This window comes from Meriones unguiculatus, chromosome 18 (genome assembly GCF_030254825.1).
Source record: "Meriones unguiculatus strain TT.TT164.6M chromosome 18, Bangor_MerUng_6.1, whole genome shotgun sequence".
Taxonomy (NCBI): domain Eukaryota; kingdom Metazoa; phylum Chordata; class Mammalia; order Rodentia; family Muridae; genus Meriones; species Meriones unguiculatus.
Window position 1 is genome coordinate 13,969,691 of NC_083365.1, and position 18,745 is coordinate 13,988,435.

General features: G+C 49.0%; 1 protein-coding gene across 3 annotated transcripts in view; it reads right to left on the reverse strand.

Moving 5' to 3' along the window:
- Window positions 1-4,412: 4,412 nt before the first annotated feature.
- Window positions 4,413-18,745, reverse strand: part of Bcl2l11 (BCL2 like 11) — a 39,184-nt gene continuing 24,851 nt past the window's right edge. For all 3 annotated transcript variants that reach the window (XM_021654640.2, XM_021654639.2, XM_060372069.1), the window contains one exon: window positions 4,413-8,769. In XM_021654640.2, the coding sequence (XP_021510315.2) occupies window positions 8,677-8,769 (93 nt within the window). In that variant the 3' untranslated portion in view covers window positions 4,413-8,676. The remainder of the gene's footprint in view (window positions 8,770-18,745) is intronic.

Below are 18,745 nucleotides of genomic sequence, written 5' to 3' on the forward strand. Positions count from 1 at the left end.
GCCAGGCAGCGGTAAGCATACTCTTGGCAGCCTTGAGGATGCTGCCCTCCACATTAGTGCTGGGAAAGAGCGTCGGCTTGGTCCCGGGCCTGTCCTCAGCTGCACCAGTGGCGGGGGAGAGTTTCGCTGGCAGAGGGGACACTGGGTATCGGGCACATAAAGAGGGCTGGGCAGGGAAACAGCAGGCTGGATGCCAGCTGATGCACAGCCCACTCTTCAAATAAGCCACGGCTCTTGGAGGTGTTAGAGGAAGAAAGTTTAGGTGTACTGGATTAGCCAACAGTTCTCAAACCTCTGCTTGTGATCATTTGATGTTGGAAAAATATGTACACCACCCGGGATGCACAAGTACATAACACATGTGCACAAATAATTTACTGACAATGAATCATAGAAATGTAAAACAACTTGACACACGGAATTTTTTTTTTTTTGGTGGTGGTGGTGGTGGTGGGGACAGGGCTTCTCTGTGTAGCCCTGGCTGTTGTGGAACTAGCTATGTAGACCAGACTGGCCTCAAATTCAGGGATCCACCTGTTCCTGCCTCCCCCAGTGCTGGGATTAAAGACGCATGCCCCCACTGCCTGGCCACACATGGGACTTTACTCGCTATTAAAAACAAAATCAAATTTGCATACTTAAGAGATATGCTCATTTGATTTTGCACAAAGAATTAAATCTTGGCTCAATAGTCAACCCTGCAGGCTGTAGAACATCTTCATTATTTTTTAGTTGACTGATATTTTGATTTTATGAGCTGTGCTGAGGATACTGCCTTGAATAAATACATAGCTCAAAATGGCAAATGTTTATTTAGGGCCATTTTAGAAACTGTTGGAAATTCTGTACTAATCCCATGATTCACTTTTGTATGTGCAGAACCCACATGTATGTGAAACTCGTCAGCAACTCAGTGTTCTTTTTCCCTCCCTCTCCCCCTCCCTCTTTTTCTTCCTCCCTCTCACTCCTCTTCCTCCTTCCCTCCTTTTCTTTCCCTCTTTCTCTTCCTCCCTCTCTCCCTCCCTACTTCTCTCCCCCTCTTCCTCCTTTCCTTTCTCTCTTTCCCTCTCCCTTCCTCGCCCTCCCTCCTTCTCTGCTTTTTCAATGTCTGGTTATTGACTTGTTACCATTTTTTAGCATATTCTGGAGCCTCCTCCTCAGTTTTTCTTAGTGCATTGTTTCTTCACGTCAGTGCTTGTGTAGCAGGACACATGAAGTAACAACACACTGAAGCTTGGGTGCTCTGGTCCTGGGCTTTGGTATGTTTAAGACTTTCTGACAACTTATTGGCAAACATCATCCTCTTTAGAGAGACTAAAAAAACTTTCAGATTCTGCAAGCTCTTTTGTCTTTTGGGCCCCAAACAGTGAGGCGAGGTAGCATCTGTCACTCCAGGAATATCCTTCTTCCTTTTTTTAAAAGACAAACAAACAAACAAAACAATAACCAAGTTGAGAGTGCTCTGATTGGCATCCACAGTGTGTCCTACATCAGGCTTGTGCTTCCTTTCTTCAGTCCTTGCTCTATAACAAGAAGGCCACTTACACAACAGCAGGAACAGGCACATTTGACTGTGGTTCAAGACACCTTCATGGGAAAACCTTGTTTGTTGTTCCCACTGTTGATGATGACCACAGAACCCTTCCACTCTTCACGCAAGGCATTCCGTGGCTATCTGCTTCTCATAGCGAGTACAAGGTCTGTGCTCGTCAACCTTTTCAATGAGCTTCTGAAGATGATGGCTGGGAAGGAGATACTCAGCTCCATCCTGACACGGCTGATTGCTTAGGAGGTGCCCAACCAAACGTTCTAACATAATACCTTCCAAAGATACACTAACTACTGACATGCTGAAGAATGGAGGTAAGAAAATGCTGCTTTATCTTATATGATAAAGCCGTTACATGCAAAATTACCAAGCGCAGTAAGAACTGCATCCATAACGTGCAGTAGTGTTGAATACGAGCTGAGGTAGCATTTGGTCACATGGGATTGATTACACAGCACAGCACGGCAATCAAGGCTGCGGGAAAATCGCAAGACTCAACATGGCTGCACAGTGCCAGGACATCTTCCGGTCACCATGTGTTTCATTTTGAATTCACTTCTGATGACTGAGCATCCAGAAACCGTTTACTGATGTCAGATTGCTCACGACCCTCACATTCAGCCACGTGACTCCAGGTTTAGGAACTGGGTAGGAAGCCACGTCCGCTGAGTCGCAGAGGAAAGCCACACACCTTGAAAAACACACAGGAGAAATGGCAACTTGTTGCTAACTTAATGTAGAGGAATCTTAATCCCGAGTGAGAGCCCCGAAGAGCTTCTGAAGCAGCACAAGAAACAGAAAGTGTGTGGGGAGGAAGGAGAGCACTGAGAACATAGAACTAATAACGAACACGAACGGGAAGACTGGCAGGAGAGAGGAGTCAAGAGACAGAATGGCGTCTGATAGGGATACGGCATCCTGAACCACTTCAAGCGACACTAAAAAGCAATTGCAGGAGGGTTATGTGAATAAATAGATTTAAAACTTTGACATAAAGAGGTTGTCACAAGAAAGACAAAACACAGAAATTAATGCAAGATGGTTAAACTTGGTGCTTTGTATACTGCTCACTGTCACTTCCAAAGGTCAAAGCTCAGGTGTCCATTAGACAATGGGCTAATTACCAATCACTAGTCCTTGTAACACAACTCCAGAACTTGCCTTGACCAAAAAGAACCAGACACAAATTATTCCACGCATAAGTTAGAAAACAGGCAGGGGTGACTTACAGTGGGAAAAAGCAAGAGGGCGGCAGGGGTGGCGTCGGGGGCCGTGGAATGGATGACAGCCCTGCCTGAGAAGGAACTTTCTGCAGCAGTGCTAGTTATTTTGATAGGTCTATGGATGAATTGTTTCCTCAGGCGAACCTTAACAAATGCATGCTTCATATATACGTGTGGCTTTTCTTAATATTTATTTTTATTCATGTTTATGCATATATGTGTGGGAGTGTGTATGTGTGTGTGGTGGGGGGAGGGGACTGAAGGCAGAAAAGAGCACTGGATCCCTTGTAAATGGATTTAGAGATGGTGGTGATGGGTGCTGGGAAACTAACTTGGGTCTTCTGCAAGAACAGCAAGTGCTCTTAACTGCTGTGCCTCAGCCCCAGATCTGTGTTTTACTGTATGTAAATTTTATCTTGAATATTTAAATAAAAAATGAATTGTGCTGAGCTAGGTGGCACACGCCTGTAATCCCAGCACTTGGGAGGCAGAGGCAGGTGGATCTCTGTGAGTTTGAGGCCAGCCGGGCCAGCGAGTCTAGGATGGTCAAGGCTACACAGAGAAACCTTATCTTGAAAAACCAAAAACCAAACCAAAACAGAATGGCGGCCTGTATGTTGAATATTTAGAAAGGAGTTTACTGGTGATTATGACTGACTTTGAAATATGCAAAAAGGAAAAAGAAATAGTGTCAGTAGATGCTTGCATACCAAACTGTCCAATGTTTCAAAGTCAGAGCTACCAAGTTATGTGGGTGCTGTCAAATCCTGTGGACCCTCTCATGTGCTTGCAATTTTTCACAATAAAATCCAGGGAGAAGAGAAGCAACAGACTGAAGGTTTGTTATGCGTGACAAGTTGATCATCATCAGGAAAAATGAAACAAATGGCTAAACATAAGACCACTCCCTTCAGACTAAATGACAACGCCAACAGGGCCTGGTGTCATTGGAGCTGTGAACAGATTGGTCTAATTTCAATCAGGATGGCGGATGCTGGTGAGGCAGGGCCCCAGCATCCGATGAAAGGGAACAATTCTAGAAAGATCTATGGCCTGTTGCTAGGTAATAGACACAGTGAACAACATTTATGTAAAACGCCAAGGTGGGTCCAAATGTCCACACCCACAGTGCAGGGTGGTAGCTCAAACAATTCCTTATCGACAGGTTGATGAATTTTACAAAGCCCATTTAGGTGCTTAATTAACAGCATGAATAGGTCCCTGGTTTAAAAGCGTTCAGGACTTTCCCAGCACCAATTTCAGAACCAAACGGCAAATCCTGTACTCATCCGAGTGGTCCTTACAACTTGTAATCCCCCAACAGTGAGGGCTTCAGTGTCTCTTGCTCACTCTTAATTTAGTCTGCACCCAGTAGACACCTCAACACCACAGAGATTAGCAGTTCTGTGAGGGGACCACTCCCGACCTACCTCTTCCTCCCAACTCCTTTCCAACCAGATACTGAGTCATGGCTGACTCTGTGGGCAGGATGGTTTGCTTTTAACTGTACCACACAGATTTATTTCCAAGCAAGACGTCAGAAGACCCACATACAGCACATGTGCTCCGACTTGACACAAGGCAGGTGTGTCCATTGGCACGTACCCTCAGTTGTTGGCCGTTTTTAAGAAAACAAACAGTTCACGAAAGCTAGTCGCAAGTTTTATTTATATAAAATTCATTAAGAACATAAAAGATTGAGTTTCTTTAAAAAAAATCTGCAGTTATTTACAGCAGTATTGCACAAGTACAGTGGCAATTACCCTGTCAAAATTCATCAGTGCAAAACATAAAGGAAGCCAGGGGAACTGCAAGAACAAAGGCTACATACGCTGGGTTCGTTAGTGATGGGGCACTATACAGAGGTCAGTGCTATTTATTAAAGGGTACCTGACACGTTTGGAGACAGTAACCGCTGGTCACAGAATCTAGACAAGAAAACCTATTTGAACTATTAGATTAGAGTTTGGAATTCCCAAATAAAAGAGGTCAAGTACTTTGCTGGGAACTTGAGGGTGCTTTGTGCAAGGCTGTTTAGGAAGGATTCCCCACTGATTTAGCGACATGTGTGGAAGCGACCTGAACAGAGCTGTACGGGGCAGCCCCACACAGGCACTGGGCTAACTCAGCAGGGCGGGCAGAGCCATCAGCATGAAGTCACGCGCCCCTAGAGTTTCAGGGAGCTCTTCCATCTTGACACCCAGGCTGGTGGGGACTCCAACCTCTCAAGAAAAATGGGAGAGTTGGCGCAAGGTCATGGACCTGCAGGAGCTGAGTGGCTTAGGTCAGTCCACACACCTCAAAACACAGGAACCACGCAGCAGTGGCCTGTGAGACAGGTGTGCTTGGCAAATGCTCTAGAAACAGGCCCCTCCAGCCCCCCTCTGGCCCAGGACAGCCACACAGCAGCACCTCAAGAAGTGGCAGAATTTTATTTCTCTCAACACTGAGTTGTCAAAGATACTCTTTCAATTAAAAAAAAAAAATCTTCCCCATCTGCTGCTAATACTTCTTTAAAGATATGGTCAACTTATTGGTAAATCTGCTTTCCTCAGAAGCCAGCTGCTTTACAAATGGATTTGATGTTTTTTGTTTTGTTTTGTTTTAAGAGTCCAGTCTTCTAGCCTACCGCATCTAGGGCATCTCACTGGCAGTGAAACACTCATCAGGAAGGCAGCAGAACCCAAGAACTGAATGCCAGGAGCCAGAGCAGAGACCACCTTCGGGAACAAATCCAGTCATTGCCCCCACTTCAGGAGCTGAAGCGATTCATGGGATGGCAGGGGTGGGGGGGACAGGGATGTCAACACTTTTAAGAACTTAAGACATTAAATAAGCAGAAAATAAATATACATCTCTACAAGTTACAGCATTATGAAACAGTAGGGCACATTACACAGAAAAAGAACCTACGATATTTACAATCCTTAATTCTGAGAAGTTTAGAAAAACAGTGATTTTTGTTTTTTACTCCTTTATGCTGTACAAAATTTTACAAAGAAAGGTAAGGGAAACATAATTGCACACAGACATTTGGCTCAGTTGATGAATAAAAACATGGACTTCCTAACCTAATAAATAGTCAAAATATATACAACACTAAGAGGAAACAGAAGCGTAGTTACCCATTACATACTTTAATGAAAAGACTCGAAACTGATTTTTCAGCACCCCTTCCCCCCCGAATTCATTAACTTGTTTCTGGGAAGAAAATATGAAGAATCACTCAGGAAGTCATTTTGTGTTTATTCCACGTTGGGGGTGAAGTCACAGGACACTTTTTACAAACCTCACATGGGGAGGCTGTCAAGGCACAAAACCCGCATGATGTTTTCACACAGACACACACACACACGCGCACAGACAGACACACACAGAATGGGAAGGGGATCTAGTTTCTGTTCTACGAGAGAGAGAGAGAGAGAGAGAGAGAGAGAGAGAGAGAGAATGACAAAATAACAAATAAGTACGACAGTCTACCCACAGGAGGCAGACGCGCTTTGCGCAGAAGCCATTGAGATTTTAAGAAAGCAGATACAGTACAGGACATCTGATCACAATGACGTTCCGGGTGCTGCATCCTGTTCTTGAATACTTCTACAATTCACAGAATCTCTTGTTTCCCTGTGAATTGCCTTAGTGGCCAGCCCCGCCCCCCCCCCAGGCTGGAGGCCAATGGGCCAGAGGTAAGCATGGTTGAGGGGTCACACATGCCACTGGCACCCGGCTCTGGGAGCCTCTGTACCTGCCCAGGCAGTACCAGAGCCACAGGGCTGAGACAGTAAAGTGCTCCAGTCGCAGAGACTGGCACCTGGGAATGGAGGTCCTAGGACGGGGGTGGCCCAGAACCAGCTCTGTCTTTGGTGTGTGTGTGTGTGTGTGTGTGTGTGTGTAGTAGAACCATGGTTGCACTTTTAACACCACCTTACAACCAGGAGCCGCACGGGAAGCCATGAGCAGGCTCAACACATCAGGACAGGAGGTGAATGCCAACACAGCTTTCAAACTATTACAAATCCAAGGAGGCTGGGAAAGTGTGGTTTCAAAAGAAAGATTATTTGTATTCAAAATGATCTCAATCTAGAAGGAAAAGCATATAGACAACATATATATATATACACACACATACATATATAAACACACACACACACTTAGGAAAATAGAAATGAATGGATTTTTTTCTATACATAAAAACACTGGCCCTCTGCAGGGCAAATCCAGAGAAACAGTTGTTGGCACTGCCCACTCACTTGGAAACTCACACGATTCTTTAAGCAAGCTGCCTGATGTCTGACGATTTCTCAAGTCAGAGGGCTCGCCGCTCCTCCCAGCCCTCCCGGGTTCTTTCCTCTTTGTCCTCTTTTTGCATCTTCCTTGGCTGCAAGGCTATGGTTTGTTTTAGGAGGTGCTTGGAATGGGGCCTAGAGCCTCTGCACACCTTAGGGAAGTGCTCCTTCCACCAGACTGTACCCATACCTCGGGTCCTGCCTGCTCCTGAAATGACTGATCAGTGTGTGTGGGCTTCTGGTGCATGTGGTCCTAAGGGGCAGGTACCAAGAAAGAGCACCCCCCACCCCAGACACAGATGGCCCAACAAAGCTGTGTTGGCATTCACCTCCTGTCCCGACTGTTAAAACGGAGAGAGCAAAGCAGGCACCCGTCCTTCGGAAGATGCGTGCTTCCCTTGGTGTGTCAGAGGTTTCCTATGTGTGGAAACGGATGAAGTAGGGGCCAGCCCCCTAATGCAAGGTGAGTTCAAGGGAATGGTGATGAAGTTCAGGTATCACAGGCCAGACGGGATGAGCAGGGCTAAATACCAAGAAGCACGGGAAATGATCACCTGAGCCCCTTGCTCCTGAAATGACCCGGCCAACCCCTAAGAAAGTGTGGGCTCCGCCTCCGCTTCACTGTGCGTGCTGGATGAGCCGGAGCCCACAGAGCCTACGACTTCGGCAGAGCCTGCAGCCAGAAGAGCTGGCAGCGTCAGTAAGTGGCATGTGAGTCTGTGTTCCCTCAGGATAAAAGAGATAAACAAACCCACCACGATGAAGTGACAAGAGCCCTTCCCATGAGTCAGCTTGAGAGATGGAGCAGGGGACAACCCAGCCCCTTAGCCCTTGCTGACCCACACACATTTCATCATGAAAACACCCTGGGCCAACAGTGTACAGACAGACTGAGGAGTTGAGGAAAAAACATGAAAAGCGAGCAATTTTGCCATGGAAGCAACTGAGCGAAAAGGTCAATATTTACAAAACGGAAGTGGCATACCAAAACAGACCCTCTGCCACTTTAACCCATTCCATTGCATAAGAACTGTTTTGGTAGTAATAATAAAAAAAGGGAACCAAAGAAGCTGTGGCTGAGGAGAGAGGGCAATGCCACTTTCTCTGTTTAAAAATTCTGTACAGTAATCTTTCAAAAGCAACTCAGGCGGCCTTATACATCGGCCGGCTCAGTTCCCACTGCGGGCTTAAGTCATCTTCCGGGTAGCCCACAGCTTCTCAAGAATTTTAGTATAAAAATCATCCATAAGTTGACTAAAAGGTTTTCCTTCCTCAAGCAAAATAAAACAATTACCAAAGAAAGTGGATTTAAAAAAAAAATATTAAACACACCACATGTAAACACCTTTCTTGCATAAGCTTTTCTCCAAAAGACCCAGCATCTGTACATTAAAAAGAGAAGCGCCCTCTCTTACATTCACAACAATCGTCTACCGGCAATTCTGCCATGTGGTGTTGAACAGGAAGCTTGAGTTCACGTGTGCGGTTGGCCCTCGTTGCGCCGCTGAGTTAGAACCACTGGCTGCATCGCCACGGCACCAGGAGATCCGGGGCTGCGGTACCACCGGTCTGAACAAGAGCAATGTCCACCATTTATCCCGGCTGCGTGAAGACCCTGTCAATGCCTTCTCCATACTAGACGCACAATGAAGCGTAGCAGTTGTAAGATAACCATCTGAGGGTGGTCTTCAGCCTCTCGGTAATTGTTTACCTGCAATGATACAAGCACAGTTCTCAGTTACTCACACCCTAGTGATCCGGAGAGGAGAGGCACACTCAGGGCGAGCGCGAAAGGCAGGGGAGCTCATTTCATCTGCCCTGCCCAGGGGAAGGATGCAATGTCACAGAGTACAAGGATAGCGAATAAATTCTCCATCACTGTGAAAATAAAAGTGAAGGGGGAGGGGGGATAAAAAAAAGACCATCAAACTGCTCCAAAGGTATCCCCGAACTGTAAACCTTCACATGGGTGCTGGACAAGAGCCATGCCAGGTCCCTGGCGTTGGTGTCTCGGGAGAAGTGGCTGAGGGTGTGGGAGGGGGCAGAGGAAAATAAAGACTGAACTTGAACCTTTACCACCAGCCACGTTCACTGATATTCAGACATGGCTTAGACTCCCTCAGAGGTGGACTCGGTAGCTGTGACTGACTGGAGAAAGCAGTGATGGTGGGGGGAGGGGGGTTTACTTGCCCTGAGAAGTTAAATAAAGTGGAAGTGATATATACCTCTGGCTAGACCGAAGGACAAACAGTGGGGGGGGGTGCCCACTGTCTCAGATGAGGGCTGAGTCAACCCCACCCTCCCACATCAGGCCTGGGAAGAAAAGGGCAATTAAGAGCAAAGCGTCATTGCTTGTGACATATGTAGGTTTGTTACAACCTGAAGACTGTTCCGAAGAAAATCTCGGACTAAATGAAGATTTCAGAGGCCCTCGAACCTTTCCAGTGCACCACATCTGGGCTTTAACTCATCTCACAGGGGAGTGAAAGGCAAGGGAACACATTTGCCTCAACGCCACAGGCCACAACCTGCTTCAAATTCAAGGCTGAAGTCCGCCCTGGCTGTTTCCTCAATGACTAACCCACAAACAGGACCTGGCTTCGTGGCCATCCCAGCCCCCCACAAACCTCCCTTCAGACTGGTGGGAAACACGGCTAAGGACTGTCTGGGAATGACCATGAATCACACTGGGACTGTCTGTCCCCTCTCAGACTCCAGAGGTCCCCGCAGACACCAGCTGTGCGGGGAGCTCCCCTCTCCCCATTGTTTACACAGCTCTCAAGCTCAAGAGGCCAGGGCATTTCCCCTTCTCTTTCCATAACAAGATGGGAGGAAATCAGCTTTATGTCAGCGATTCCTGTGGAGGTGCTCCCGAGACCACAGGCTGCGATTTTATCGGCTCTACACACAAGATTGCTTTGTTTTGATTCAACTTTCAAAATTACTTTGCCCCTTCTGTGTGAGAATAACTCGGGGGAAGACTCGTTTTGGTGAAGACGAATGTTAACAGGCTGAGAAAAGGCTTATTCAAAATAGAACCGCAACTCACTGAAACAAAGAAAGCACGCGCTCCGACTGAGTAAGCCATCAATCCAAGGTGAGAAGGCTTGTACGAACCTATGTCACCGCTGCGTAACCAGACAATGGGGCCGACTGGGAGTTTCCAGTCAACACGCCAAGAACGGGTCACCCAAGGGATGGGCCTCAACAGCTGACACTTGGTAAGCCTCAGATTCTAGTCCTGGCCACATCTGGGGAGACCACGACTGGCTGACCATCTGATGACAGGTGGACAATGGCGGCTGCGGTCAACGTTAGTGAGAAGACTTGCACAAAGGACACATAAAACCCGTGCCAGGCGGCACTGACGTGGGAATGCAGGAAATTCTGGCAAAGTCTTTGGTAAGGGGGGGCTGGGAGGGGGAGGAGGTGCCCGCTCTCTCGGGCCCTGGTGTGACAGCATGGCACGCGCCTCTAACAAGTGAACAATTGCTTTTGGACAACATTCAACGGAGGAAGCCATTAGTACTGATTCAGAGCACGGTGCCAGTCCAGAAATCCCTTGACAGCTGGCACGGCGGCTGGAGCTGCTCGTCTGGCCCAGCGCATGTGGCCCACGCGGGAGCGAACAGCTGGAGGATGGGCAGTGAGGGTGCTGCAGGTGCGACAGGCAGTCTGAGCCTGGCGGTGCTAACGTGCGGAGGGCTGAGGCAGACTGCAGCCAGGAAGCCAGGGCTCCATGCTCCAGGGTGAGTGGGGGCCCACATACAGGGGGACCCAAGGCTGAGCGCCCAAGCTTCAGCTTTCAGGAGAGTTGAAAGGATCATTACAGAGCTGTAACCACAGCTGCCTCACCACACTCACACACACATACAAGGGAGAGCCTGGCGAGAGGTCAGAGGAAGCACAGGCCCCTGGGTGCTCGGGCCAGAACAGTATGTCCAGGGTGAAAAATCAGGCCTGAAAATGACCATTATCTGCAGCGAGGATGGAGTGGCCAGCCAAATGTCAGTGTCCAGGGGAGAAGCCACCTCCGTGCTGCGAGGCCGCTCACAACCTATGCAGAACTCCAAAGACAACAACAGAAAACACGAAGGAGTAAGGGCATCAGATCTTCCTTCCTGGGCCCGCAGCCCTTGGCAGAGGCACCTTTTGGCTTGCGTCCAGCGGGTCTGCATCAGTCACTCACACTCAGGCACTCCCAGAGTCGTCTGTGTACGGGGGGGAACAGTTCAGCACCACACCTACATGCCTCCTGGTACAAAACAGACCACTTTCCCTGATTCAAACCACTCGAAGCGGAGAGTACAGTACACTAAGGAGAGAAGCCTCGCCTCCCTTCTGGCACCCCCTCTGCACAGGCCACAGCGTCCCCCAGATTCTCAGATACGGCTGTCTATGCAGGCAGGACCTTCAGCGAGGTGGTTAAGACGAACTCACTGGCTGGGGTGCGGCAGGGTTTGACTGTAAAGACCGAGAGGGGCAACACAAACGGTGCAAGAGGGGTGTGTGAAGACAGCACTGCAGCTAAGACTGATGCGCTCCCCAGAACTGTGAAGAAATGAACTTCTGCTGTCCACTGCACTCTGCCTGTGGCCCTGCCACTGAAGGGCTGGTTTTTCATCCTGTTGAAATCATTCTCGGTCCTTCCTCCTCTAGGCGAAAACACTTGTTAGACGAGAGTTAGCAACTGTTTCAGATTAAACCACAAAGGAACTTGGGAGACTTATTATACTGACTACACTGTTCTTTAAAAGGCATCGGGGACAGGCAGGGCCCTGAGAAGACATTCTAGTGCTTTTTGGACTGAGTCTAGGCGGCTTGGGGGACAGTTGAATCACCTACTTCCGCCGCTAAATGAAATAAGTAATCACGGGAACAAAACAACAACAACAAAAAACCACAGTGTCAGTGTGGCTCTCCCCACACTGCAACTGGCTGGAGGTAGCAGGGCAAGAGGTGGCAGGACCAGGACAGGTACCCTGTCCCACACCTTCCTACAAGGCATGTGTCACCTAGGACCAAACACTCAGGCTCCCACAGCGGAAGGCAATGGTGTAGATGCTGGCGTGCTGCAGACAGACTCTGGAGGGGACTCTGGAGTCAACACGGCTCTGCCTCCAAGAAGGGAGGCCTTTCATCGCTCAAGGTCGCCTCCCTTTCGGCTCAAAGGAGGTTTCACTGGCCTTGCGGAGTGGGAAGAAAGACCCCCAGGGTGATTCCAGCAACTGTGGAATCAGTGCTCAGACTACAAATGCCAATCTCCAACACAGAGCCCACCCTTAAATTAACACAACACCATGCAGACAGCTGACCTGAGGAGGGCACCAAAGGGTAACCACATCACAACAAAATATAAAGGTCGAGAGAGACTTAAAATCACACCAAGGAGGAGACGCTCCGAGACCTAGGGATGGGGTCTGTGCCAACATAACCACACCTCAATTCATGTTTCCTGGCAGGCAAGGGAACAGGGGTAAAAATGGTGGGGTTTGACTGGAAAGATGGCTCAGTGGTTGTGAGCACTCACTGCTCTTGTGTACCTGGGTTCTCTGTACCCTCATTAGATAGCTCATAACTGCCTGTTAAGTCCAGTTTAAGGGCTCCAATGCCCTCTTCCCAGAGGGCCCGCAGACACACAATGTACATAAACTCATGCACATACACACATAAAAAAGGGTAAATAAATAAACAAACCCTTTATCCTATCCCAAGTTCTTGGAGACAGAAACATCCCAGAATAGGCCCACCCTCAGAACTCTGAGATAGAGGGAGAATTTGACTAGTTGGAAGTTTTCACGCTAAATGACCACACCGAAGGCTCCAGTTTTAAGAAAACTTCACCAGGATTCCATGGAGGCAGTGCATTTTGGACTATGCAACCAGGAAGGACCCTGGTTGGAAGTCTCTGCTGTAGGTTCTGGCTCCTAAGAATGAATGCAATGCAACATTCACCTGGATGGCACACTGGCCCCCATCCCTGCCCCTCAGGGTGAGCCATCCAGGAGGCTGAGGGTTGCACTGCCTTCATGGGATCCTAATCCAGCCATCTAAACAATGTTTACTATAGCAGCTGTGAGGCCTTCGCCCCTTTCCACCTTCAGACAGAGAAGCTGCTGGAATTTCCAGGCTGGTTCAACACCTGTGGCTGCCTTACGGCCAGATGACTGCTGCCCAGAGCCCAGATTCACTTTCCATTTGCCACCAAGGGATCAAGAGCATCTCAACAGCTTGGGTCTGGCAGTTCAGTGGTCACGACGGCTGGAGAAAGAGGCATGATGCAATGCCTCTGAACATCAGAGGAACAGGTGTGTTCTCATCCATACCCCAACCCCAGCACGGCAAGCAGGCAGAGCTGTCACACACCTACCAGGGCCACACTGGCTTGAAAGTTGCATACAGGCTGCAGACACTCTCACGGACTGAGCTCGTGTCCTGTCTCCTTCTATGCATCGCACAGCGGTAACTGTTAAAAGCGAAGGTCTTTCATAGGGACACAGAAACCACTTCACCACTTTACTCACAGCGGGCCTACCTCGCTAGCTAGCCATCCTGGTGGTTGTGACACACACTTGTACTTACCAGGGATCCTGCCAGGCAGGCTTCAGAGCCAGGGCTCCGTCCTGCTCTATGGCCAGCCAGCCAGGCCCAAGATCGGTAATATGTCTCCTGTGAGACATACAAGGGACAAAATACTCGGTTCAGAGCAGGAACATACTGTTCTGAAATGCTTAGTGGGATGCAGCACACTTTAACCACAACTAAAACCTCCCGCTTTGGTTCAGCGAGGTGAAGTCTAGCAAGGAGATGATGCAACAGTCTTATTATTTTTATGTGTCTGCAGAAGGGCCAAACCTTCCTTTCTTTTGCATCTTCATTTCCTCCTCCAGAGATTAAAAAAAAAAAAAAAAACCCCGTGAACCTGCCTGAAGTTCCCCTCCGGGCACCTGCTGGGCTACGTGTTCATGGCTCGGCATCCCACAACTGCAGGTGTAGCACCTGCCAGGCCGACAGAAGCCTCACACGTGGTGTAGATCAACACAAGCATGTCTAGCCCAGCACCCAGCCAGCCACTGAAACACACCCCAGTGCTCCTGTCGCCTCTCAGATTTGCCTACACCCAGACAGATGTGCCTGTGCCCGTAGGGTCGAACGCACTTGCTTCAGAGGCACGGGTCTGAAGCATCTGAAGGCAGCCAGGTGGGCAGGGTTCCTGGCAACAGCTCCTCCAGCCTGTGTCATTCATCACCCCTGATGCCAGGGTGGATCCATGCCCCTGGATGGGAGGCCTTTGCTTACGAGGCTCGCTGTTTCTAGTAGCCACACAGAGCCCTTAGTCAGAAAAGCAGCTACACGCCGTGGAGCGACCCTAACACAAGTCCTCCTGCTTGCCTCAAGGGAGAAACTGAAGCATTCACCGCTTCCAGCCATTTGGACAGAAACGGTGTGGCCCAGGTGAGGTGTGAACAAAAACTAAAACCAAAATGCCAAATCGCTTCCTCCAGACTGCAAAGGGAAACGTGTCACAGACGAGAGCAGGTACCAGCTCACCTCACCTCCTGGTGACTGCTTTTGCACCAGGAGAGACCTGCTCATCTATAAATTCCTGCGACTACCTGCGGGGCGACCCATCCTTCCGTGAGTCAGGGCTGGTGTGGAGTTCACATTGATATTCATGTCTTTAACGGTGCTTTTCTCAACAGTCTAAGAAGGCAACTTATTAAACTCCAGCTTTCAATTAATGAAGGCCTCTGGAGAACATGGCCCGAGGCCACATCTCTGGTTGGTGCCATCCAAGCAAGCTATAATTTAGGCCTCTCCCTCGTTGGTGATTTATAGGAATCACCCTCATTTCTAAAAGCACAAACTCAGAGAGCAGAGTGGGCTCCTTTTCTTAAGAAAGGAGACACACAGACTTCAAGTTTAAAACACTCATACGCTCCAGTGCGTAACGCGCTTCAGCCAAACTTGTTTTATCAAAGCTGATCTGTGGGGCACCTTCTCGGCTCCCCTTTATCTGATGCGGCGGCGATGCTGCTGTCTCCACACACTTCAATCAGTTCATGCCTGCACACGTCCTGGACAGAGGAGGAAGTGGCAGTGTAAACACAAAGACGCACTGTTTCTTGTGACCAGACAATGGAAGGGATCCCATTAGACTGTCCACTGAGAGCACGTCCCCTAGAACAACCATCTGAAGGGCTTGACAGGCCTTTCCCAGCAACCCCAGCCCAAAAGCCAAAATGCCCATGAGCGGGCCATCTTCTTTCCAGAATGAGTATGCAAGGGGTGCAGAGGATTATATGGCTTATAGTCGATGTCACCCCCAGAAGATTCAGATATGGGTACAGGAGCAGCAGCTAAGGTATGCCAATAGCGCTGATGCTGGCTACTGGAGGCGAGCAAAAAGTGGGTGGCCTCACGTTGACACGTCTCCGCACAGGCTGCAAGACACAGATGACCCCACGCCACACAGCCCTCAGCGCAACCTGCTTTCTTTCTCCACGACCTCCAGACAATCAGCTTCTCTGAGCTTTTTTCTCTGGACCCACTGACCTCCCTGATCTGTCCAGCTTCTCCCAAAGCCTCTGCCACCCCGAGTCTTCCAGAAGGGTACCACAGCGCAGAGGGGACACCCAGGTGTAGAATGGTTGGCACACTGCCCTGGGTGTAATGATCAGGAAACGTCTTTCAGGCGGAGGCCTACAGTACCCCCCAACCCCGTGTAGCTTGACTTCTTGTGTCCTAAGCTCTGAGTCCACTAAGTGGGAATTCTACAGTGAAGACGCCACCTTGCCTCTACACTATCAGCACCAGAGGGCCACCACACACCTCCCCCTGAAGGGACCAAGGACAACTTGTCTCTGCAGCACTCCTACAGAAGCACAAAACCTAACTCTCAACCCGTGGAATTGCCAGCTAAAAGAAACGAAGCGAGTCTACAAACTCCAACTGCCTGGATCCTCTCATGAGTGTCTGCCAACCTCTCCAAAGACAGGAGTTTCCAGGGCCAAAGTGAACCTCATCGATGCACGGGTCTAGGCTGTGTCTTGGTCAATTTCTCCCCTACCCTCACACCCCACTCCCAGCTTTTCAGGGACTTTTCAAGACAGATAAGCAGTTCAGGTCTGCAACAAGACAGCATGAGGACATTACCATTTGCTGATCATGACTGTTACATGTGGTAACATGTACAGATGAGATGTTACATGTGCATGTATGTTCTTACTCTCAGGAAGCACACAGCCGCAGTATTAATTAAGGGGTAGATCTCGTGAGAGTCTCCCTTGCACGCTGGCATGTCAAACAGGACTGTCCTTGCTTAGATCTTGTTCAGGTGAGTATACTGAGACTTGAAAGGGACAGCTTCCCTGTCCTATACAGGTGACACAACCTCACAGCCAATGTCCTGTTCCTCTGGTGTATACCCACCCCCATGTTTCCTGACCATCTTATGGATGAAAACTCATAAAACAATAATAATTGAAGCGAAGGACAACATGAAATTGCTGAGTTAGGAAGGAGGAACTGGGGAAGGGAATGAATATGATCAAAACAGTGTAATAAACGTCTTAAAGAACAAACTTTTAGATAAGCTAAGAGGATCACAGAGAACACACACACACACACACACACACGCACGCACGGTGGCAGGCACGTACTGGGGGTGCTAAGGTGGCACCTTGACAAAGTTCTCTGCATGTCTCTTGAAATGTTTCAAAACAAAGAGCTGCCCCACATTCCCATTCTACAGAGCAGACATGTTCCTCCTGAGAGCTGCCTGCAGCGCCGCCCCGGGAGTCCAGCAGCCAGAGGCACACGGAACTGGGCTTTCGCTCGTGACCTCCTCGTCTCTGGCTGCGTGGGTCAGCATCCGCAGCTCCCTCTCATGGAGCCCCACTGTGCTTAAGTGGACTCAACACACAACAGCTACAAATGGGGCTATCCCATCAGGCTTTGGAGGGTTAGCAGTAGAAGCTAACACTCGAGAGAAGATAGCTGCCCTAGGTGGGCATTAACTCTTTTAGAGGCTTTGGTGAATTCTCTCAGGGATGGGCAGCAGCTCAGCAGTGGGTCATCTGAACTCATTATTCTCCCACTTCCGGCCTGACTTCCTGTCCCCAGTGTTCCACAATGGACCATTAGTGTAACGACAGACAATGGGCTGCTCTTCTAACTAGAAAGACTGGTGGCTGTGGCTTCAGGGGTCACTGTGTCACTGAGTTTCAGAGTCTGGCGTTTTGAACTGGCTGCTGACTCCTACCCTCTGGAGGACATTTGCCTTCATTTTAGAGGAATTAGGGGCTAGCCTAGATTCCCCAGCCTACCAAGAAAGCTGAAGTCCTTTATTAGTGACCGAATTTCAGCACTGGGTTTAGATATGCTACGGGTTGGCAAGATGCCTCCTCTGGTGAAATCACCCTGGCACGGAAGCTTCACCATCTGAATCGGGCCCCTGAAACCCACATAAGGGCGCTGAGAGCGGTGGTGTGTGCATCTGTAACCCCCAGACTGGTGAGACGGGAGGTAAAGGATTGAAAACTGCTCCAGAAGTCTGCAGGCTTGCTAGTCTGAAGCAGAGAACTAACTCAAAATTTGTTCTCTGACCTATAAACACACACACACACACACGGATACAAAATAAAGTATAAAATCTTGCAAAATAGCATGATGATGTTTACATTTATTGTATTAAAAGGACAGGAAATGTCCTGTCACATCTCCTTAACATAACAAAACAAAACAAACAAACAAACAAAAAAAAAAAACAGATGCAAACATCTCAAAATGCACACTTAAACATGAAACTACAGAACAGTACTGGGAGGAGAGTGGGAGCCAGACCACACACGGCTGTTAATTCATCCTGTACAAGGCAAACTGGGCTAGTGAAGAACCCAGGACGGTTCGTATCTCGCCTGCACAGAACCTGAACCATTCGTCACCTGGACGTCCTTCCAGAGGGACCAGCCACAGACTGTGACTGCACTCTCACTAAGCTATCTGTCACCCTAACCATCTCATCACTAACCACTCACAGGCCCCAGGGGGCTGGATCAACCAGGCCTGTGGGGGAAGGCCTCCTAGTCCCCCCTAGTCCATACCTTACGGGTTAAAATGAAACTTGTGCAGAATATCCATCAACACGCCTGGGTCTGCAGACAAAGGCTTTGATACAGCCCGAGTGGGATGTTGTGCCAGCTCATCTCGGCGTACAAGTCTAAGCAGTATGCAGACCTGCCCACAACTGCGTCCCTCCTTAGGCAGCCCCACCCAGCAGGTCCAGCCCTGAGGGCATCCACCGTGTTCTAAGACAGACACAGGATCACAGCCAGCTCATACCTACATACATGTCTCAGAAACGGCAGGCCCTCCAGGACTCTGGACCCAACCCCTGCCTTCAACAGAAGGACCAGGCTCCCAAACAGGCCATGGCCTCATACAGCCAACAAGCCCAGTCACCAACAGAAACACTAAAATCTCTTTAAAGGATCCGAGGCAGAGGGATTAGCTGATGCAGTTTTCATGGTAAATTATGAAATCAACCAGTCTTCCAAAAGGACTACCATTTTGGACCAAGGCTAAGGAGGAATTTATATTCTGTGAAGCAATCTACGTCAGGGGAAGGATGCCAGGCTTGTGCCAGCTAAACACAGAATCATGAAAATTTTCCTCAGTCTATTCAT